This window comes from Nicotiana attenuata, unplaced genomic scaffold (genome assembly GCF_001879085.1).
Source record: "Nicotiana attenuata strain UT unplaced genomic scaffold, NIATTr2, whole genome shotgun sequence".
NCBI classification, from domain to species: domain Eukaryota; kingdom Viridiplantae; phylum Streptophyta; class Magnoliopsida; order Solanales; family Solanaceae; genus Nicotiana; species Nicotiana attenuata.
Window position 1 is genome coordinate 3000 of NW_017670625.1, and position 23832 is coordinate 26831.

Here is a 23832-nt window from a genome sequence, read left to right on the forward strand (position 1 = left end):
GTGAATTCTTTCTATATATGGTTCCTTATTGTTGAATTTTATGTGTGTGGAACTTCTCTCAGATTTTGTTTATGTGAGGGCATGTGACTCAGGAAGAAAAAGTGATTCTTCACTTCTGTTAGAGTAATTAGAGTGAGCACAAGTGTGTCTTGGTATGAGAGTCGGCATTTGAGATATGATTGTGCACTGCTTGGGTCGATCATTGATAATAGCAGGTGTGACATAATTGGGGCAATGCATTGAGCAGTTAGGCCTAGAAGTGTGGTTTAGTTGCTCGAGGACGAGCAAAGATTTAAGTGTGAGGTGTTGATAATAGATGAATTTGACTATAATCACACCTTAAATAATCACCTTCTTGTGTAGTTTTAATGCTAAAAGTGATGACAAAATGCTCTTATTAGTGTTTTTCATGATTTGTAGGTAATATATGTATAAAGACGGCTAAGGAGCAGTTTTGGAGTCAAAAGTGATGAAAAAGAGGCCAACTGTGAAATTTCCTAAGTGACCCGTGCAAAAACAGGCCGAAGATTCAGAGAATTGGATCCACCGCGGTTCCACCGCGACCGCGGCAGAACCGCGGTGGGAAGCAGCTGCAGAAGTTCAAAGATTCCGCGAGGGTGTTTGGCCGCGGTTCTACCGCGACCGCGGCAGAACCGCGGCAGGCGCAGAAACTTATGGGACCAAAGTGTCAATTACGGGATTTTTAGACCTAAACCCTATTTAAAACATTAGACTTTGCCCAAGAGAGGCATGTATTGATTTTTTAGGTTTCTTAGCAAGGAAAAAGATTGTGAGAAAATACTCTAAACATCTTTCTTCTTTTCTTTTGATTTTATGATGAATTCAAGCATAGTTTATGTTCCCATAGCCATGAGTAGCTAAATTCCTTGTCTAAGGCGTTGATGGAACCTATTGGGTGATGAACTTCTTGTTTATGTGAATACAAATTGCTAGTTTAATCTTTATTTGTTCAACTTCGTGTTCGTTGTAGCTAATTGACAGGATCCTCAATTAGTTGTGCCTATTTAGTGTGCATAACTTGGAAAAGAGTGCATATTTAGGGTATTGTTGAACAACACCACTCCTAGATTATTAGAGGAATCTATAATTGCGGGTTTAAAGGCGGGATTAGGAATAACGAAGCCTTGGGTGCAATCTAAAGTGAATTGTGCTAAATAAAGCAAGCTAGTGTATCTCGGGAGAGTGCAATAGTAGATTACTGTGATTACTCGGGAGAGATTTGCGGCAAGATTAGCGTTCATGATTGATAGAGATGTGTGGGTAAATTTGTATGAGCATAAACAGAAGGGATTCCATCAATAGGGGAAATCATTGCCTTAGCTTTTTCTCATAATTGTTTACAACCCTTATTTTTTTACTTAGTTACAGCCATTTAGTTATTTGCAAGCTAGTTATTAAAGAACACTCAACTGAGATTTGAATATTTGGGAAGCTGGTTCTGAAGACTTAGTGGGTCTGAAGATAGCGGTTGATAGGTTAACTCTCTGTGGATTCGACCCTGGGCGTAATACTCGGGTTATATTTGCAACGTCCGCAGAGTCCTTTTTATAAGGCATAGTTGGACGTGATCAGAGATATTACACAAAAAAGTGTAAAAAGAACTTTCTATCTATATTTAGTTTAAAGAGTACAACAAATTAAGTAAATAGTAAAATATTATGATAGTGTTGAACAATGAAAGAGTTTGACAAATAAAGTAAAAGCAAAAATTTATTTACAACGACTGAGAAAAATAAATAAATAAATAAATTATAATCAACTATGATATTTAAAATGTTGAATAATGAAAAACTCCATGAAACAAATTAAGAGTTTAGAAATAAATAAGTTAGTCATACAGGTAATTTCAACAATGACTATTAACTCTCATAGCTTTATGATGAAATAAAAGAGAAAAAAATATAATTACTTATATTGTTCATATTGTTAGAATAAAAATATCGATTTTATGATAAACTTATAAAATGATTCTTCATTTATATTTTAAACAAATTCAGTATTATGATTTAGACAAAAATATGATACCATTTGGATTAAAGGTAAAACATACAGTAAGAAATTAATTAAATATCATATTAAAATAAGATGTAGAAGGGGAATAGAATAGACATAAGATACATGTACAATAGATGTCGCATGGTAAAAGGGGAAAAATGACAATTGTAGAAAGTTGGAGGGGGTATTTTTTTCCCAAGTCAAAGAGGCATAAGATTTTTGCCAATAATCAGTACTCCATATAATATGTAATAGATTAGAACACTAGAAAAATGCTTAAATTTGAAGTTCTAGATTAGTGCATATGGTCATAACGATAGAAGTGGATATTTGACTCTCCCTGCCCCTCCTCCCCTTAAAAAAATTTGAAGAAAAGAGAATAATAACCGGAAATAAACTAAGATACATACAACTAAGAAATTAAACAAATAATATAACGGTAGCTAAAGGAAATGATTGTTGTAATAAGTGAAATGTGTAGCCCTTACACGTTATTCATAACTTCTTCTCATTTCAAGCCATAATTAAAAGTAACTAACTTAACTAAGAGTTAAAGCCGATTTATATATAAATATAAAGTTGGGAATAGAAAAGGTGATGTGGCACCTTGCTATGACTAGCATTTGTATTTATCTATTTTCTCCTTTTTTTGCAATTTCTCCTTCATTCTTTATCATTTGTTTGGATTTTTTGATAGTTTGCTTCTTTTTTTCCTCCCGTATAATTACTCACTTATTTATTGTTGTATGTAAGTAACCGTGCTGTAAGTAATGGAGGCATTGAAGAGGACGGTGTGACTTTTGAGGGCAATGAATAGTAGCAGGAAAGGAGGAAATTTCCTAATCCAAAAGTATGGTGCTGTAATGTAACGGTGGAGGCAATGAATTATAGTAGCAGTAATTGAGGAAAACAAATAGTCATTTTTTTCCTAAGACAAAATCTCTCTTAACACTATATATAGCATTGATAACATAGATAATGCGCAGTTCATACCAATTGAAAAACCCACACAATATTTTTTCAAGCTTGCAAGTTACTTGGGACGCCCATGTAAGGCATGCATGGTCTACCACAGTGTTCATGGTCGTATCACTAACTGAAGAAACAAAGCCTACAAGAAGCTACACGTCCTTAGCCCATAAAGCAACTAAATACGTCGTTGGCACTTGAATGAGATGCTGGTACACCTGCTTTTCAACATCTCTATGTATATATGTGATTCGTCTCTATTGGAGAAGAATGTATAGTGTATTTTGAATATATGGGGAAAAATCTTTCATTTATTTTGGTTAATGTATAATGGATAGAAACACGATAGTTTAAATATTATTTTTTATTTAATATTATTTACATATTTCATTGTCCTTCTATCTTCCTATGCTTTTTAATTGCGTGTCAAAAATCATCGAATGGCATAAAAAAATAAACAAAATAACAACTACTATATATGTAACCACTTATTTTTTGTTGGTGATTGAGATGATCATGACCAAAAAAAATTGAAAACTTAAAAGAAAAAGAAAGATGATATCAACAAGATAAAGAGTTAGAATTAATGCATAGAAAGCAATTAAAAATAAATAATAACATGGTAAGGAAACTAACAGAAAAGTTTATATGCATCCAGATGTAAGTAAATATCAATCATTTAAAGTATATGCATTTGGCATGAAAAATTATATATTGATATGTCGGAGTTACAAAGATGTAATATGATGAACTCAATAAAAACGATAATTGTGTAACAATAATAGTTGTGTATGTATATAACCGATATAGAATTTATACAAAGGGAAGGGTTTAAAATGTAAGGTAATTTTTTATTTTTTCTGAAAGAAAGTTTTGAGATGATTTAAAAAGTAGAACATTTAAGTCTATGCCACATTGTAAGGTATAAAATTATTTACAAATATGTAATCTATCTTTTGTTGCTTATTTTAGTATTTTACATGTACCCTCAAATAAAAAGATTCATCGTGCAAGTTCTAAATTTTTGTGTTGCTAAGGGCAAGAGGTTGTCTTCCTAATGATGTCTTATCAATAATTGAAAAGTTTGTATTTCATCTTCTCAAGTTTTGGAAAAGAATCTTCTCAAAGTTTCATTTAAATAAACTTTCATCTTCTCGCTATATAACTAATTATAATTTAAGATTCTTTTCGAATAAGTTTTACGATGAAAGTTATGTAATATTAATTTTAGTTTTTGGTTTTAATATTATTTTATTAAATTTTATTTAATCTTCCTTAATTAAACAAAGCTTAAATAAGCTTTCGTCGTAACATATGATATATTATAATTTATATTGAAGTATATATTCTAACTAAACCAAAATTATGAATTAATCCAAAAGTACGTTATTTATACTCCTAAGTGTTCTCTTTTTCATAAAAAGAAATATACTGTAGTACATAAATTCATTATACTCTGTACTGATCTTTCTAAAAATTTACTATGCATTATAACCGCGCGAAGCATGGATAAATTTACTAGTTATTATTATATAGTTGTGAACTAATTCTAAAGAAACGTGCTTTTGTATATGGACAATTTATGTCGCTCTTTCATGGTTGACACGTAGGATGATGGTAATGAAAATTGACAAATGATAAAATATTATATTTAAAGAATTATTTGTTGTAATTTAAATATATATATATATATATATATATATATATATATATATATATATATATATATATGTATATTCTATTTAATTATTATAAATTCTTGAATCATGTTTACAATTTCAGGTCCATACTACTAATTATGTCAATTGTTATTTAATGACCATATAATTTGTATCTTTTAATTTCATAAGTTTTCGTTTTTGGGATACATTATGCAGAGAAGCAAGATGATATTTTTAAAAATTTATTGAAATAATTAGATTTAAAATGCTAAAACAAGCAACATTGCAACTTAATATGGTAAATATCATATAATATTAACCGCACATCGCGCGGGTTTTAATACTAGTTAAAATGAAAATAACAAATATCAAGATATTGGAGCTTTTCCTAACAAAAATAGAAGAGAAAATTCAGTACCTCGTGCTTTAATCAAATAGGTTATTTGAAGTCAAAATATAGAGAAGAATTTGAATGACACTTATAAAATTTTTACTTCTTATAGCCATTAATCAAAGCAAATGGGAGAAGCTTCAGCATTTATGATTAGCAAGTACTTTAATAATAGCTGTTTACTTCATTTCATTTAACAAAAATATTTGGTAGAGAACCAACTAAGTGCTATGCTACGTTATTATGGTGATTTTGATAAGGAACTTGCAAACCAAACTATAAAATTGAGGTCCCTACATTCTTAGACAGGGCCACAGAGGTTATAAACTTAAAATACAGAAATTAAAAAATAGTTTCAAATATCAGATCAAATAATTAAATAAAGAGGTAGTGTTATAAATAGAATCCTATTTAGGATGAATGTCCATATTTAGAGAGATTCTAGGGTTTATTACTTGGTGGCTAAGTCAATCTCTCCCTATAAATAGAGGGTTCTATTCCATTGTAATTCATCCCAATATCAATAAGAATTCTCTCTCTCTCTTTCTCTTTGTAATATTGTTCTTGTTCTTTTATTGATTCATAACATGTTATCAGCACGAGACTCTACCGTCTCAAGAAGCTCTTTGAGAAGATTAAGGTAATTTTTCTCCTCTTTTTAATTATGACTGACATTATGAAAAGAAAGTTCGTTGCCCTTTAAATTTCGGGCAAGAACTATATGACATGGGTGTTGGATGCTGAAATCCACTTAGATGCAATGGGTCTTGGAGACACCATTAAAGACAGAAATAAAGCATCCACCCAAGACTGTGCTAAGGCCTTGATTTTCTTGCGCCATCACCTTGATGAAGGGTTGAAAATTGAATATCTCACAGTCAAAGATCCACTTATTTTGTGGAATGGATTAAAAGAAAGATATGACAACTTAAAGTTGGTCACTCTTCCACAAGCACGATATGATTGGGCTCATCTGAGGCTCCAAGACTTTAAGTCTGTTTCTGAATATAATTCTGCGATGTTCAGAATTACTTCTAAATTGAAACTCTGTGGAGACACTATCACTGATTATGATATGCTTGAAAAAACGTTCACAACGTTTCATGCCTCCAATATGATCTTGCAACAGCAGTACAGAGAGAAAGGTTTCAAGAAGTACTCTGAGCTGATTTCTCTTCTCCTTGTGGCTGAGCGAAACAATGACTTGCTCATGAGAAATCACGAAAAGCGATCCACTGGGTCCACACCATTGCCTGAAGTGGATGAGGTGTATTCCCATTATGCTAAGCGTGGAAAAGGCCGTGACTCTATTCGTAGTCGTGATCGTGGTCATGGTCGTAGCCGTAGACAAGGAAGAAATTTTCCTTGTGTTAATCATCCCCCAAAGAGAAATAACCACCAAAAGTGGAAAGGAAAAGATGAGAAGCCAAAAGCAAATGGTTCAGAAACTGAATGTTATCGTTGCGATGGAAAAGGGCATTGGGCAAATATTTGTCGTGTACCAAGACATTGGGTTGAGCTTTATCAAGCATCTCTAAAGAATAAAGGCCCTGAAGCCAATTTTGTCTCTGACGATGATTTTGACATCACCCACTTGGATGTGGCAGACTTCTTTGAGCGCCCTGATGGAAAAATAGACCACTTGATCGGTGATGGATCCGTGGTTAAAGATGATTGAGTAGTTTGATTTTTATTTTTACATATTCGTAATAGCTAATAAACATCATGTAATCACAGTTCTTTACATGAGTAGTAGTCATTAGTACTATTTATTTTATAGGATTAGTTATAGTATTCGTTTTAAACAATGTTTCAGTTTGCTTAGTTTTTTTTTTCTCTCAAGGATTAACATATTCTTTACTAAATTAAGGTTGTGATGTGAAAAGAATATTCAGTTACTTGAATTGAAAACAAAAGGATTAACTTTGAAATATTTCACATAATTAGAGAATGACGTCAAATTAATGCGAGCATATTTGCAAGTGAATTACGTTATCACGTTATTAGTGCCCAACTGCTGATTATAGGATTTGAATGGAATATAAATTCATTTCTTTATTACTACACCAAGTTAATCATTGATTGTCTTGCTCTTTTACTGTTCATTTGAATTTGAGCTAACTTTGAAAGTGAAAATACCACTTTTCTATTACTAGCATGATGAAAATTTTTAAAAAAGTGATAAGTGTAAATAAAGTGCGATTGTATTTTTAGCTACATAATGGTTTGAATCATAACGAGAGTTTGCCCGAAATTGCATTAGAGTCGTTATTGAATCAACAATTTAACTTTATTTCTTTCCCGTATATCTGAAAATACTAATATTATTCGTATATTTCTTTTGTATGTCACACAATTGGAAGCAAATATGGATACCTCACAAAACAAACTTGGATCAAATATTTGTTTAGTTGATTCATGTACAACACATACAATATTCAAAGAGAAGAAATATTTCTCTCATTTAAGTATGTGTAAGGCAGATGTTACTACAATTTCTGGTAGTAGTAAATTAATTGAAGGCTCTGGAAGAGCTACTATAACTCTGCCTAAGGGAACAATACTTATTATAGAGAATGCAATGTTCTCCTCCAAGTCCAAGAGGAACTTGTTGAGTTTTAAAGATATCCGTCAAAATGGATATCATATTGAGACAATAGATGAGAATAATCTTGAATATCTCATCATTACCAAAAATGTCTCTGGCCAGAAAAGGGCTATTGAGAAGTTCCCATCTTTGTCTTGTGGCCTGTATTGGACAAGAATTAGTGCAATTGAGGCACATTCTATTGTAAACCAAAAGGTTACCGATTCCAATACTTTTGTACTTTGGCATGATCGATTGGGACACCCTGGATCAATTATGATGAGACGAATTATAGAAAACTCAAATGGGCATCCATTAAAGAATTTAAAGATTCTTTTAAATGATGAATTTTCTTGCACTTCTTGTTATCAAGGCAAGTTAATTATTAGACCATCACCAACAAAGGTTGGAATTGAGTCCCCTGCGTTTTTGGAACGTATACAAGGGGACATTTGTGGACCTATTCACCCACCTAGTGGGTCGTTTAGATATTTTATGGTATTAATAGACGCATCTTCTAGATGGTCCCATGTGTGCCTATTGTCATCACGCAACCTCGCGTTTGCAAAATTAATGGCACAAATAATTCGATTACGGGCGCAATTCCCCGATAATCCAATTAAGTCTATTAGACTTGATAATGCTGCTGAGTTTTCATCCCAAGCATTTAATGATTATTGCTTATCAATTGGGATAAAAGTGGAACATCCTGTAGCTCATGTTCACACTCAAAATGGCCTTGCAGAGTCTTTAATTAAACGTCTGCAATTGATAGCAAGACCGTTACTCATGAAAACGAGGTTACCCACTTCTGTTTGGGGTCACGCCATTTTGCATGCAGCAATGCTAGTTCGTCTCAGACCGACAAATTATCATAAATATTCCCCGTTGCAATTAGTTTTGGGTCATGAACCTAATATATCCCATTTAAGAATTTTTGGATGCGCAGTATATGTGCCTGTAGCACCGCCATATCGCACCAAAATGGGTCCCCAAAGAAGGTTAGGAATATATGTTGGGTTTGAATCGCCCTCCATTATTCGCTACCTCGAAACATTAACGGGGGATTTGTTTACTGCACGATTTGCAGACTGTCGATTCGATGAGACACTTTTCCCAAAATTAGGGGGAGAAGTTGGTGAAACCAAACGGGAAATTTTGTGGAAAAATCCATCATTATCTCATCTTGATCCACGTGCCTCTATTTGTGAAAAAGAGGTGCAAAAGATTATTCATTTGCAGAGAATAGCAAATCAAATGCCAGATGCATTTACGGATATGAAAAGGATAACAAAATCACATATCCCTGCGGAGAATGTTCCAATCCGTATTGATGTCCCTATTGGACAATCTTCTAGTGTCATAGCTAATGAGTCAAAAGCACGCCTTAAACGTGGCAGACCATTAGGTTCCAAAGATCGAAATCCTAGAAAAAGGAAAACAAATGATCAAAATGACACTACGAAAGAATCTCATGAAGAAATCCACAATTTAATAAATTCTGAGATTCATGAGGAATCCACTGAGCCCGAGACTCAAGAAAATAAGGAACTATCAATAAATCCAATCGATATTGAGACAAATTTGAATCGAGTGGATATAGTGGTGGATTATGTCTTTGCATATAATGTTGCATCTAGCATTATGCAAGAAAGTGAGGATCTTGAACCTCAGTCTGTTGGAGAATGTCGACAAAGACGTGATTGGCCAAAATGGCAAGAAGCAATCCAATCAGAGTAGAACTCACTTGCGAAACGTGAAGTTTTTGGGGCTGTAGTCCAAACACCTAATGGTGTTAAGCCTGTTGGCTATAAATGGGTCTTTGTACGCAAGAGAAATGAGAAAAACGAGGTACAAAGATATAAGGCACGCCTTGTTGCACAAGGATTTTCACAAAGGCCCGGTGTCGATTATGAAGAGACATATTCACCCGTTATGGATGCTATAACGTTCTGTTATCTCATTAGTTTTGTTGTCCATGAAAAGCTTGACATGCATTTAATGGATGTGGTTACCGCCTACCTTTATGGCTCACTTGATAATGAGATATACATGAAAATTCCCGAGGGATTTAAAATGCCAAACGCACATAATTCAAAGTCCCGGGAAATATTTTCAATCAAATTGCAAAGATCTTTGTATGGTCTAAAGCAATCAGGACGAATGTGGTATAATCGTCTTAGTGAGTATTTATTAAAGGAAAGCTATATAAATGATGCCATTTGCCCATGCGTTTTTATAAAGAAAACAACATCGGAATTTGTTGTACTTGCCGTATATGTTGATGACATAAACCTTATTGGAACTCCTATAGAACTCCAAAAGGCAATTGATTATTTAAAGAAGGAATTCGAGATGAAAGATCTCGGAAAGACAAAATTATGTCTTGGTTTGCAAATTGAACATTTGGCAAACGGAATTTTTGTTCATCAATCTGCCTACATAGAAAAGGTATTGAAACGGTTTTACATGGATGGAGCACATCCATTAAGTACTCCGATGGTTGTTCGATCACTTGATGTGAATAAGGATCCATTCCGACCTCAAGAAGAGAATGAAGAGCTACTTGGTCCTGAAGTACCATATCTTAGTGCAATTGGTGCATTAATGTATCTTTCCAATACTACAAGGCCTGACATAACTTTTTCAGTTAATGTCTTAGCAAGATATAGCTCTGCTCCCACAAGGAGACATTGGAATGGGATCAAACACATATTGCAGTATCTAAAAGGGACTACCGATATGGGCTTATTTTATGGCAACAATTGCAGTCCCGATCTTGTTGGTTATGCTGATGCCGGGTATTTATCCGATCCACACAAGGCTCGGTCTCAAGCAGGTTATGTGTTTACCTGTGGAGGCACTGCCATATCTTGGCGATCGACTAAGCAATCAATTGTAGCTACTTCATCTAATCATGCTGAGATAATTGCTATCCATGAAGCAAGTCGAGAGTGTGTGTGGTTAAGGTCTATAATACATCTTATTCGAGACAAATGTGGTTTGAAATGTGACAAGTTACCCACAATTTTGTATGAAGATAATGCAGCATGCATAGCTCAATTGAAGGGAGGATTCATAAAAGGGGATAGGACAAAGCACATTTCACCAAAGTTATTTTTCGCACATGATCTTCAAAAGAATAGTGATATTAATGTGCAACAGATTCGTTCAAGTGATAATATGGCTGATTTGTTCACAAAATCTCTACCAACGTCAACCTTCAAGAAGCTAGTGTACAAGATCGGGATGCGAACGCTCAAGGATGTGAATTGATGCTCTCATCAGAGGGAGTTAATGCGCGTTGCACTCTTTTTCCCTTACAAGGTTTTGTCCCACTGGTTTTCCTTGCAAGGTTTTTAACGAGGCAACCAATAGGCGCATTTCTAAACATGTGTACTCTTTTTCCTTTTCTAGAATTTTTTTTCCCATTGGGTTTTCTTTTAGTTAAGGTTTTAACGAGTCACATTATCTGTTGAATAGACATTCAGGGGGAGTGTTATAAATAGAATCCTATTTATGATGAATGTCCATATTTAGAGAGATTCTAGGGTTTATTACTTGGTGGCTAAGTCAACCTCTCCCTATAAATAGAGGGTTCTATTCCATTATAATTCATCCCAATATCAATAAGAATTCTCTCTCTCTTTCTCTTTGCAATATTGTTCTTGTTCTTTTATTGTTTCATAACAGGTAGGAATTTCTTTTATATCTGCATTAGTCCAGCCCAAAAAGCTATCACACACTGGGTGTGAATTATATAAATGAAAATGAAACAAAAAGCACCTCCATTTGTTTTTATAGATATATATATATATATTTCAAAAATAGACTGTGACATTGTTCCGCCGGCGAAAAGCTAACCGGAGCTTCAGTTTATTTTTTTACTCCTACTTTTTATATTCTAAACTAAAATATTCTCACATTTATCTCTGCACATGTATTTCCATTTCTGAAAAAAGTATAAATATTTTCCAGTATTCTACATACGTTTAATTCATCTATTTCCGTGATCCAATGTCTCAAAGGTTCATTCTCTCTTCTCCAGTTTTCATCAAGAGTAGCAGATCTAGGGTTTCATGAATTTGATGCTACATTTTCTTAATATTGTTTAAACAATTTGTTTGTGATGCAGCTGAAACTGGTAATCTTCAAATACAGGACCGCAATGAGGTGAGAATGTTGGAAAATTATTATATTTTGCTATAATGATTGATATAAGAGCGACTATGTACTGATTGCAATGCAGATTTTGCTGAGGTTCGGAAAGAAGATGAGCGAAGGGCAACGGTATCAGCTGGGGACAATAGGAGCACTGTCTCTGTCTGTGGTGTCCTCTGTCTCCATTGTCATATGCAACAAGGCCCTTATTACCACTCTTGGCTTTACGTTTGGTCAGTTTTTGAGAATTATTCATTACATACTGAATTATGTAAATGAAATTAGTTGTGTCATATGCTGTAGTTAGATTCACTGACAATTTGCCTCAAAAAATAAAAATATCTTGGGGCACATTGTAATTAGTGAGGAGAGAACAAACTCAAATTTGTGGTTTAGTTGTATATCTACTTTTCTTTTGTTTCTACTTTCTAATTAGTTACTACTTCTTTAAGGCAACGAAGATTGACCTGATACATGAAGTAAGAAATCAACTTGGCTTATGTTATGGCTTAAGATTAATTTTAAGATTTTGTATTCATAGTGTGATACAGAAAGTACAATATCATGGTTTAATTTGAATTACATATGTATGTAAATATATCCCAAAGTAACCGTGTGTTAGGTTGTAATAGATGCAACTTTAATCTTTTCATGTCATTCAGATATCAGTTCTAACATCTGATATTACTCTCTCAGCTACAACTTTGACAAGCTGGCATCTTCTAGTTACATTTTGTTCTCTCCATGTGGCAATATGGATGAAACTATTCGATCACAAACCTTTTGATCCGAGAGCTGTTTTGGGCTTTGGAGTTCTGAATGGGTCTTCCATTGGACTTCTTAATCTAAGTCTGGGTTTCAACTCTGTTGGTTTTTATCAGGTTGATATCTTTTCCCTTCTGCCATTAGTAATTATTTGGTTAATTTCTTTTCATTTTTTTGATATTATCTATCAGGTTAAGTTGTTCCATTCTTTTTTTTTTTTGATAACCGTGGTGTTCGGGTCAGCTAGCATGCACCTCGACTAATTCCACGGGTTACCTGCTACCTCCCACCAGCACAGGTATCGGGGAACTCTGTCCATCAAGGCTTGGACAGATGGGAAGAAATCACCTAATATTTAAGTTGTTTCATTCTTTGCCTTCATTTCCTTTTCTCTTTATCCTTTTCTCCTTTTTTCTGGTTTGCAACTTACTAGCCTCTAACTCTTGACCTAGTGTTGTGGAAAAAAACTCCCTCAACGACTATGACAAAGAGTGACCGGTATCTTTTTCTCCTTTTCTCATTCCTTTCCCTCTTTTGGTATCTGTACCTGTGTATCCAGAAATGTACTTCATTGCGTAGCTTTTGCTATATCACTGTTTCCCGTTGATAATTTGCAATTGAGACTACTGAAGTTTTTTTATAAGATCAATAGGGCTGTATTGCAGGTCTCTGCTGCTTGAAGTTGCAACTTGCGTCCCTCTGACCTTAAGCTGTTCTTGTCACAACGCAGTAGGTAGTAATTATAAAAATAATAATTATCTATCTTAATTCTAGGGTCCTTTTCTGTTTTTGTTCTTTAGAAAGACACAGAAAGAAAATCATTTCCTCTTGTTTTGTGATTGCAAATAGTATAATTGATGTGATAAGCTCCTCTTGTATCTTGTTGCTATCAAAACATTCTCTAGAGCTTTATTCTATGTCATTGTACAAAGCTGTCGTCTTAGCATTGGGTACTTTAGAAACTTAAAAGCTGTTCCCTTTTCTTTTCTGATTTTTCTCTTTCATGCTTTTGCATTGTAGATGACAAAATTGGCAATCATCCCCTGTACAGTTCTTTTGGAGACTCTTTTCTTCAGGAAGAAGTTCAGGTGAAGTTCCAAAGTAGACTTGGGAAATTTTGTTTATAATAGATGAGTGCAGGATCACCACTGTTCTTGTTTTCTTTGGAGCATTTTCCTTATATATTTAGGCACGGGAATAGAAGGTGTTCTTTTTCCTTAAGTTTTTACCATTTCAACACTAAGCTTTGAACCAAATCTTGTGTTTGGTTTAAACCAGAACTAATTATTTTGGATATTTAATTAGGATAAAAATAAACACTAGATCTTGTGCTCATATGTTAAGTCGAACACTGTGAGTACTATTCATAATATATAATCATTTCTTCATAAAGTCTTCCTATATTTTCTCTTGATGAGAATCATAAGGGTAGAGGTCTCTAAACTATGTCGAAGGACGAGGTATTTACCACAATTTTATTCCCCAAAAACAAGAATAACAGGCAGTGTATAGGTAATACTCATATACGGTGTATTACACACAACACTCCGCTTTTTTTTAGTGCTTTTTTGCCAATTACAATGATATCTTAGTCAATTTTCCTGAATGGAGTCAGAATTAAAGCAGAATGCACGCAGTTAGAAAATGTTGGATACATCACCTTAGTCAATGAATTTTTAGCATTTATGAAAAAGTCTTTAGCGCAATTCAAAGATCTTGGGTGCTAGTTCACCTGCATGCTAAAGGGTTAAGGGAGAGCAGAAGCCGATGTCATATGTACTTGTGAATCTGTGATCAGGAGCAGTAAGCTTGTTAAACTTCGCCGCGGAGAGTTGTCTTTTTCTTGCCAGCTAATTTTGTTAAATCTATGATTTCACCAATATCAAATTTTTGTATCCTATTTAATATGCAATGTTCAAAAGTTTACTTTTTAACGTGAACGGAACTCTTGTTCAAGCGTACACTTTCTTGGTTGATCTATATTGCCTAGTAATTAAAATCTTATTCAGGTGCACTGGTTCAGCAATCCAGTCAACATACTTTTTTAATGGGTCCCTCTAATCAAAAGAAGTTTGTTTCATCAATTTGAGTATCAGGGTGCACCACGAGCTGTTAGTCTGTCTACATGAACTTTCAGGGGTCAATCGGAATGACCTCTGGACGTCTTCTGGTGTCATGTTTGTGGTCCATGTACTAATAATATGTATCTTTAGACTTTTGCTTCGCTTTATAAACATCTCACACACTTTAGTTTGCACCCAAGAAATTTTACTTTTCTGCAATATAGTAACTAGTCTCTATGATTTACAGTAGGAATATCCAGATTGCACTTGGTATTCTTCTCCTAGGGGTTGGCATTGCAACAGTGACTGATCTGCAGCTCAATTTCCTTGGTTCCGTTTTGTCTCTACTTGCAATTGTGACAACTTGCATTGCTCAGATTGTATCCTCAGCTGAAGTGCCAGTCAGTTCTTTTCAGTTTCTTATATCACTGTACCCCCAAACCCACTCCCCACAGATCCTTATCCCTTAGCAGCCTAGACAATTTTTTTTAAGGGGACAAGATTAAATTTTCTCCGAAGGAAGTTTCTTTTATGTATGTTCTGAAAATGTTATTGGTCATATGGTTTTTGCTTGAAATCCTTAACCTGTCTTCTCAGATGACCAATACTATCCAGAAGAAATTCAAGGTTTCTTCAACCCAGCTCCTATATCAGTCTTGTCCCTATCAAGCATTAACATTGTTTATTGTAGGACCATTTCTAGATGGGCTTTTGACAAATCAAAATGTGTTTGCTTTCAAATATACACCAAACGTGCTGGTAAGGATCAAAAATTGGTTTTATTCGTTTAAGCTAGGTATTTGCATAACATTGCTTTTAATTTGATGGCAGGCCTTCATTGTCCTATCCTGTCTAATATCAGTTTCTGTGAACTTTAGCACTTTTCTTGTAATTGGCAAGACATCTCCAGTTACCTATCAGGTCCTTGGACATCTGAAAACATGTCTAGTTTTGGCTTTTGGGTATGTTCTCCTTCGTGATCCCTTCAGTTGGCGAAACATTCTGGGCATCTTCATTGCCGTGGTTGGAATGGTTGTATATTCTTATTATTGTTCTATTGAGAGCCAGCAGAAGTTTACAGAGGCTGCATCCCAGCTATCTCAGGTGTTCTAACCTACCTTCTTTAGTATTTCTCATAATCCTTGGTGTTCTTTCAGCATAGACAACAGGGAAGCACAATCTATGATACGAGGGTCACTACTATATCGTGTTTTCTCTTTTTGATAAGTATTTTACAGTATGCTAACCAATTCTAGCTGATGTCTGTTATTGAAGGTGAAGGAAATGGAATCTGATCCCCTACTAAATGTTGAAAAAGGCAACGGCATTTTAGCTGATAGTGTTGTTGCGAAGGCCCCAGGGTGGAATTCTAACAAGGACTTCCTTGCATAAAAATATTCTGATGGCTGTCAATTGGTTAGCCCTTGATTAGAGTACAGATGGGAGTTCCAGCAGATTCGAGTTCCAATGAAGAAGCTGTAGCTGCAAGAACATCCAACCATCACATAATTTGTGTTACATTTGAAAAAGATATAGCTCTCTATTTTCCAGTTGGTAGAGTTGAAGGATATGTATCGTCAAATAGCAGTTCGGTTATGAGTATTGTATGAGTTAGACATTCCAAAAAATGCATACTCTGGTGGAGTATTATTTCCCCCCAGAATCTCAGCTTATTTGTTTCAGAGATTACTTTGGTCGTTCATACGAAGCCCATGAAGGTGTTGCAAGTGGATTTCTCCAATGCATGCAGATTTGTTTACTTTGTTTCCCTCTTTTCACCTTTGGGGGTGGTAATGATGATATGAATCTCATTCAAGGTGATCTCCATGAGAATATAAATAGATTGGAAGGGGGTTGGGGGGTTGGGGGGGGTTGAAGAAGATCGGACTTTCAGGTGTTGTACTGCAATTCGACCGTAAAGGAGGAAACACAAAACGTTGCGGAGTCGTTTGGTTGGTGAATACGTTATACTGGTACATATTACAATCCTGGAATTACAGTAAGGAGATTAAATAATGAAGGACTTGTCTGGTGGACATATTTTACTGGTAGATATTTGGTTTATTGGAATAAAAATGAGATATATAAGATATAACACAAAACATGTATTTGCTTTTATACAGATAAGTTGCGATAAACTTTATTTTAATTTTAACCTTGATTTTTAAAAGAATTATGGGAGAAGAGCTTTAGGAAGGGGTGTCTTATACTCTTATCCGTAGCTAGTATTCCCGAGATTATTATCCCACTTAGAACATAGTAAAAAGTAACACTAAGAATTATAGTATAGTATAACTAATCTCGAAAGTGCTAATTTTGAAATCAAAAGTTCAATCAAAAGTGACACAAAATATACTTTATCTCATGATTGTTTACCCTTGCCTTACAAACCAAACTACTAGATTGTTTAGTACGTGCTCTATCAACATATCATTATTGAATACTTTTTTTTCTTCCAAGATGGCAACACTAAAAGATTATAATAATTCTTTTAATAACAAACGGAGTACGTGTAAAATAACATAAAATCGAATCGATCCGCCCCGATTAAAACTTGTATTTGAACGGCTCGGCTAGACCGAGGTGAGCTGGACTAGGGGAGACCAGATTGGGGGTTGAGCCAACCAAGGAACTGGGCCCAGTAGACTGGCCCAAATACGAACCTGGGTCTTGGCCCACCATGGCACTAGCTCGAATCGGCTCTGTAACAGAAAATCTCTCTCTCTCTCTCTCTCTCTCTCTCTTTTAAATTTAATTTCTGGCATTTTATAGCCATTGGCCAACATCTATATAAACGGCCAAAATGGCCTCCCAACCCCAAAACACCCCGCACCCTCTTCCCCTTAAAGTTCTAATCCCTAAGATTATAAATTATATTTTGTCCCTAATTTCACCTATAAATACTCATTATTCTTCTTTTTTCATATAATTTCTACTTATTATCTCTCTAAATCTCTCTTTCTCTCTCACTTAAATAACTATCAACCTTTTATTAATTATTTTGGGTGAAGTTGCAATTAACAAGAGCAAGTACATTCAAGTTTTAAGTATTCAATTCATCAATTGAGGGTCACCTTGTTTCTATTTTTTCTCCGGTATTTTGGTACACTCGTTCTATATTTTACTTTTACTTAGTAATTTAATCATTGCATATTTATTTTTATTATTCTTGCATTGTTATAAAATAATAAAAGAAGAAGAAGAGTATTACAAAGAAAATTAGGGAGAGAGAATTCGTATTGATTTGTGATGAATTACAATGGAATAGAACACCTCTATTTATAGGGAAAAAGTGGCTTAGCAGCCAAGTAAAAAAGCCTAAGATCTCTCTAAAATATAGACATTCACCTTAAATATAGTTCTATTTATAACACTTCTCCTTGAATGTCTATTCAACAGATAATGTACCTTGTTAAAACCTTAACTACAATAAAATTTAGTGGGAAAAAAATTCTAGTGAAGGAAAAATAGCATATATCTAACAATACGTCTTTTGGTTGCCTCGTTAAAAATCTTGCAAGGAAAACCCAGTGGGACAAAATCTTGTAAGGAAAAAAGAGTACAACGCGTATTAACTCCCCCAAATGAGAGCACAAATTCACATCCTTGAGCCTCTGCATTCTAATCTTGTACACTAGCTTCTTGAAGGTTGACATCGGTAGAGATTTGGTGAACAAATCAGCCATATTATCACTTGAATGAATATGTCGCACCTTGAAATCACCATTCTTGTATATATGTAATCACTTCATATAATGTCGTGGAATAACCTTTTTAATATCTCCATAGAGGTATTCTCGCTATCACATTATCATGCTTATAGTTATAGCAAGATACATATGTGCACAAATAGCACTTAGGATATGGTACTTAAGAACCAAGAATTGTATATGCTTTAAGTGATTTAAATCCTTCAAGGATTGTCATATAAATTAAGTCATAAAAGTCATATAATAGACTTTAACTAGATGCATATCAAGTTTTCATGTCATGCTAGACAAATAAGATATCGAAAACTGATTGCACATATCATTGACTTTTTACTTTCAAGTGTTTAAACTACAGGTGAAAAACTACATGTCTTTCATATGAAACCAATTCTACTTGAATTGTTTCTCTTCCATTTGGCTAATATTTTTGTGTCTGTATTCGATAGACTTAAGATTCCCATCTATACTTAGCACTATCATAGATGTCATCGACGAACATTTTATATTGGCTCTAATATTTTTTTTTCCATAAAGACATAACATAGAGATCTCTTCCTTCATATTTTTAGGTACCTGAACCTCTCTTGAGATTTTATGAAGTATTATGTCATGTGATCTTCTAGATCACTTGCCTCCCTTTTATGATCATTTTGATCATTTGCTCATCTTCTTTATCAAGAATTTTATTTGAAGTCGATTTGTCTATACGCTTTAACCGTACCATAGACTTTGTCCTTCTAGGACCTATTCTAATATGAGCATTTGCAGTGAGAATATAGTTACTTTCTTTGGTCAGCAAATGTGTCTGGCATGCTTTATAAAGTATTGCAAATGAATTATCTTTTTATGAACTTCAAGTTCATATTTTTTTATTCGAGGATCTAGATATACAAATGATAATTCATTCCACGTAATATTTTCTCAACTGTTTATCCTGTCTTCCCCTCATGTTAGAAAAACTAACTTGCTTCCTCAACTTTGAAAATCCACCTTTGCGCGTTATGGTGTTAATCAAAATATACGCCGCACATCAATAATAATAATAATAAGATGGAATTATTTGATTCCTGTCCCTGAACCACTTGTGAGGGGAGAATGTAATATACTTTCATATATAAACTATATCAAACTGATATAGATAACTTTGTTCTCATAAGCAATAGTTTAGCTATTAAGTGGAGGCACTTGATAATAGGTGAATTAGACTATAAATAGACCCTAAAGAACCACATTTTTGTATAGCTTTGTTGTAAAAAGTGATAACCAAATGCTCTGATTAGTGCTTTTCATGCTTTGCAGGCTATATCCAACGAAAGAAGTCGATGGAGCAAGTTTGGGATCAATTACGGAGAAAAGGAGGCCAATCAAACAATGCCCAAGAAATGCACCAAGTGAAAAGTCAAAAGAAGTGCTGAACTTGGCCTGCCACGGTCAGACCGTAACCGCGGTAGGACCGCGGCAGAGTAGAGCTGCAGATTCAGAGAACCTATTTGGCCGCGGTCCCGGCGTAACCGCGGTGGGACCGCGGCAGAACGCGAAAAAGCTAGGGACGAAAGTGTCAAATCGGGAAAACTTGGTGTAAAACCCTAATAAAAACTAGGAATTCGGCCACATTAGGACAGATTTGTTTTAGAGAGTACTTTGGCAAGAGGAACAAGTGTGAGAGATCACCAAAAACATCATTATTCTTATTCTCTTTTATTTTTCTTGCAATTTTCGATTATGAATCTTCTAGTAGTTTATTCCTCCATTGTTATGAGTAGCTAAATACCTTAATCTAAGGTTTTGGTGGAACCCGTTGGGGATGACTTGGTTGTTTTATTAACATAGTTGGATTTGGTTGTTAATCTCTATTTGTTCATCTATGTTTTGATTGTGGTTAGTTGAAAGGGCCCTCAATTATCCGTTCCTATTTATTATGTATCTACTAGAGAGAGAGTGCATATTTAGGTGATTGTATGAACAACATCACTCCCGGAGTATAGACGAGAGTCATAACCGAGGGTTTAGAGGTTGGATTAGAGATAACAATACCTCGGGTGCAATCTAAGTGAACCATATTGTGAATCTAGCTAGCGTAGCTTGAGAGAGTGCGTCTAGTAAATTATCATAATTGCTTGAGAAAGATTTATGATAGCTGGAGCGTTCATGATTGATGAAGACAACTAAATCATAGTTATAAGACATATACAACCAAGGAAATTACCAACGGGGGAAACCATTGCCTTAGACCTTATTCTAATTGTTTACACATCAAGTTTAGTTAATTTTCAGCTGTTAATTACTTTCAGTCTTTAGTTGTTAGAAGAATCAACCATTGTGAATCAAAACGTTTGGGGAAACGGATTGTGTGAATTTAGTAAATCGGACAATAGTAATTGATAGGTTAATTCTCTGTGGTTCGACTCTGGGCATAAATACTCAGATTATATTTGCAACGCCCGCGTAGTCTTTTGTGAGACTCAGTTGAGCGTGATCAAATTTTGGCGCCGTTGCCGCGGAATTAACGGTATTATCAATTACAATTAAAAGAAGTACAAAAATTCTAAGTGTAGTCAGTTTTCTCTACACCCAATCTTTTCATTGAAATTCTAACGTTTGAAATCTTGTGGAAAGCAGCTGTATGCCTAGAAGTTCCTCGAGGACTGGAGAACTGCTAGAAGGACTTTCAGACCCCGAGAAGACATTCAGGGCATTGAACCTTGCTAACAAGAGGCTCCAATAATCACATCAGTCACACCAACTCGAATTTATCATGGGTGACGCAGAAAACAACATTGGAAATATTGGGGATCTGCCGGCAAACCCCAATGTAAGAGTAGTGGCACCCCTTGTGCCCGAAGCTGCACTTTATGACTGGGCACAACCCACAGCTAATAACTTGGCCACTGCCATAGTTGTGCCCGCAATTCAAGCGGAGACCTTCCAGATAACCAACAACATGCTGCATCTACTGCAGAATAAAGGATTGTTCTCCGGATCACACATTGAAGACCCTCAGCAGCACCTGGAAAATTTTCTGTCAATTTGTGTGACCCAAAGGCAGCCAAATGTGACCCCGGAAGCTATCAAGCTGCTATTGTTCCCATTCTCTGTGACCGGGGAAGCTCAGACTTGGTTAAATTCGCTCTCTATCAATTCCATTGCCACCTGGGAGGAATTATTCAAGCAGTTTCTGAACAAGTTCTATCCACCAAACAAGACTGCAAGACAGATTGATGAAATATTGCAGTTTAAGCAGCAGCCAACTGAGTCCTTGCAAGAAACTTGGGAAAGATTTAAACGAATGCTAGTGAAGTGTCCTCACCATGGCATTCCAGACCAGATGCTCGGCCAGAGATTCTACATGGGGCTAGCTGACCATTTAAAAGCAAATGTGGATGCTTCAGCTGGAGGTGCATTATTGAGTAAGACATTCACCGAGTGCAAAATCCTTCTTGACAAGATGTCACAAAATTCGGGGTGGATGAATAGAGCTACAACACTGGCACCCATAGTGCATTCAGTTCCTCTTGACCCAAAGAATTCACATGCAGAGAATATGGCCACACTCATGACCCAGATGAGCATATTGACGAAGAAGATTGATGAGATGGGCGCAAAACAGGTGCACATCGTTGATACAACGAACGGAGGACTGTGTACACCGTGTATTAATCAGTCCTATGTGTGTTCATGGAGCGGAGAAGGTGAAAATCAAAGGGCACGGGAAGATATGAATTATGTCAACAACTATGGGGGTCAGAGACAAGGAGCACAGCAGTGGAGATAGCAACAAAATCAGCAGTACAGGCCTAATATGCAGCAGTTTGGGGGTATGCACCCTCAAAACCAATTAGTGCCAGTACCTTATCAGAAACCACAGGGTTATCCACAGCAAAATCAGCAGCAATTAGCTTATCAACCACCCCCTCATCAGCAAGATAACAACATGGTGGAAATCAGGGGTATGCTTCAGCAACTCATTGGGTCAAATAATAAAGTGCAGGAAAAATTGACAGTGCATGATTCAGCTATAAAGAATATTGAAACGCAGTTGGGTCAGCTGTCCATGGCTTTGAACAACCGTCCTCCGGGAACTTTACCTGCAGACACAAACATAAACCCCAAGGAGCAAAACCCGAATCAGCTGATGGCAATCAGTCTCCGGAATGGTAGAGATTTAGATAGAGAGCAGGAAATTGCACAAGCCAGCAAGAACACTACACCAGCCACTCCAGTTCAATTAGAGGTAGAAGAACCAACCGAACTTACTGAAGTGGTGGTTGAGCAGAGTTAGGAGGAAAAAGGCAAAGAAAAGGAGAACGAGCAAGTTGCAGAACAGGTGGCACCTCTTGTGCCAGAAAATCCTGACAGAGAGAAGCCATCAAGCAATGCACAAAGGGTGATACCTGCACCCTTCCCTCAGAGACTGGTCAAACAAAATAAGGCAGACCAATACAAAAAGTTCATGGAGATGCTGCGTCAAATTCAGTTGAATATTCCTCTGATGGATGCCTTGAGGGAGATGCCTGGTTATGCCAAGATGATGAAAGATCTAATGTCACGGAAGTTTGATTTTTAGGATGTATCCACCGTAACTCTGACACAGACCTGCAGTGCAGTGGTGGCAAAACCGATGGCTCAAAAGATATCCGATCCAGGTAGCTTTACTATTCCATGCACAATTGAAAGTTATGCCTTTGCAAAGGCGTTGTGTGATTTGGGAGCCACCATAAATCTGATGCCGCTAGCAGTGTACACTAAACTGGGCATCGACAGAGCTAGACCGACTTCTATGCTGCTACAGCTGGCTGATCGCACTGTGAAAAGACCAACTGGTATTCTTGATGATGTGCTGGTGCAAGTGGGGAAGTTCGTGTTCCCTGCAGACTTTGTGATTCTGGATTGTCAGGTGGATGAGGAGATACCCCTTATTTTAGGGAGACCATTTTTAGCCACTGGAGAGCACTGGTAGACTGTGAGACTGGGGAACTTAAAATGAGATTGAACGATGAAGAAGTCATATTCAATGTTCAGCAATCAATGAGGAGACCCAGTGAATATGCTAATTGCTCTCTAGTGGAGGCAGTGGATGTAATCCTGCATGAACATGATAGGACCCTAACTGAAAAAGATCCATTGGAGGCATGTATGACGAATTTAGAAGAAATGGATGGTGAAAGGTTAGCTGAATGGGTTATGGCACTGGAAGGCCGAGGGTTTTGGTCAAGGGAACCTCAGTTCGAGTCCCTTGAGCTGGAAAAAGGGCCACTCCGCCAGCAAAGCCATCAATAGAGGAACCACCTAAGCTGGAGCTGAAGCCACTCCCAGATCACCTCAGGTATGTATTCTTAGGCCCTAATTCAACCTTGCCTGTTATTATATCATCCTGTTTGCTAGATGTGCAGGTAGAACGGCTCTTACAGGTACTGCAGGATAACAAGACTGCCATTGTTTGGACCATGGCAGACATAAAGGGTATCAGCCCAGCCTTTTGTATGCATAAGATTCTCCTGGAGGAGGGGCA

The 23832-nt window shown here is 35.9% G+C and overlaps 1 protein-coding gene across 1 annotated transcript; it reads left to right on the plus strand.

The window, feature by feature from the left end:
• The first annotated feature begins 11437 nt into the window (after positions 1 to 11437).
• Positions 11438 to 16372, plus strand: LOC109241655 (uncharacterized membrane protein At1g06890). Its single transcript, XM_019408411.1, has 9 exons — positions 11438 to 11652; positions 11760 to 11797; positions 11874 to 12018; positions 12482 to 12666; positions 13571 to 13638; positions 14861 to 14993; positions 15211 to 15372; positions 15445 to 15717; positions 15889 to 16372. Exons 3-9 carry the CDS (start codon positions 11898 to 11900, stop codon positions 16003 to 16005), a joined length of 1059 nt encoding a protein of 352 aa, XP_019263956.1. The 5' UTR covers positions 11438 to 11652; positions 11760 to 11797; positions 11874 to 11897; the 3' UTR covers positions 16006 to 16372.
• The last annotated feature ends 7460 nt before the right edge of the window (positions 16373 to 23832 follow it).

Excerpts from the sequence above, each read along its gene's own strand:
- LOC109241655 (XM_019408411.1), top strand. The coding sequence starts at position 11,898 with ATGAGCGAAGGGCAACGGTATCAGCTGGGGACAATAGGAGCACTGTCT. Across the intron at positions 13,639-14,860 it reads TTCTTCAGGAAGAAGTTCAG|TAGGAATATCCAGATTGCAC; the intron begins GTGAAGTTCCAA and ends TATGATTTACAG. Across the intron at positions 15,718-15,888 it reads CTGCATCCCAGCTATCTCAG|GTGAAGGAAATGGAATCTGA; the intron begins GTGTTCTAACCT and ends CTGTTATTGAAG.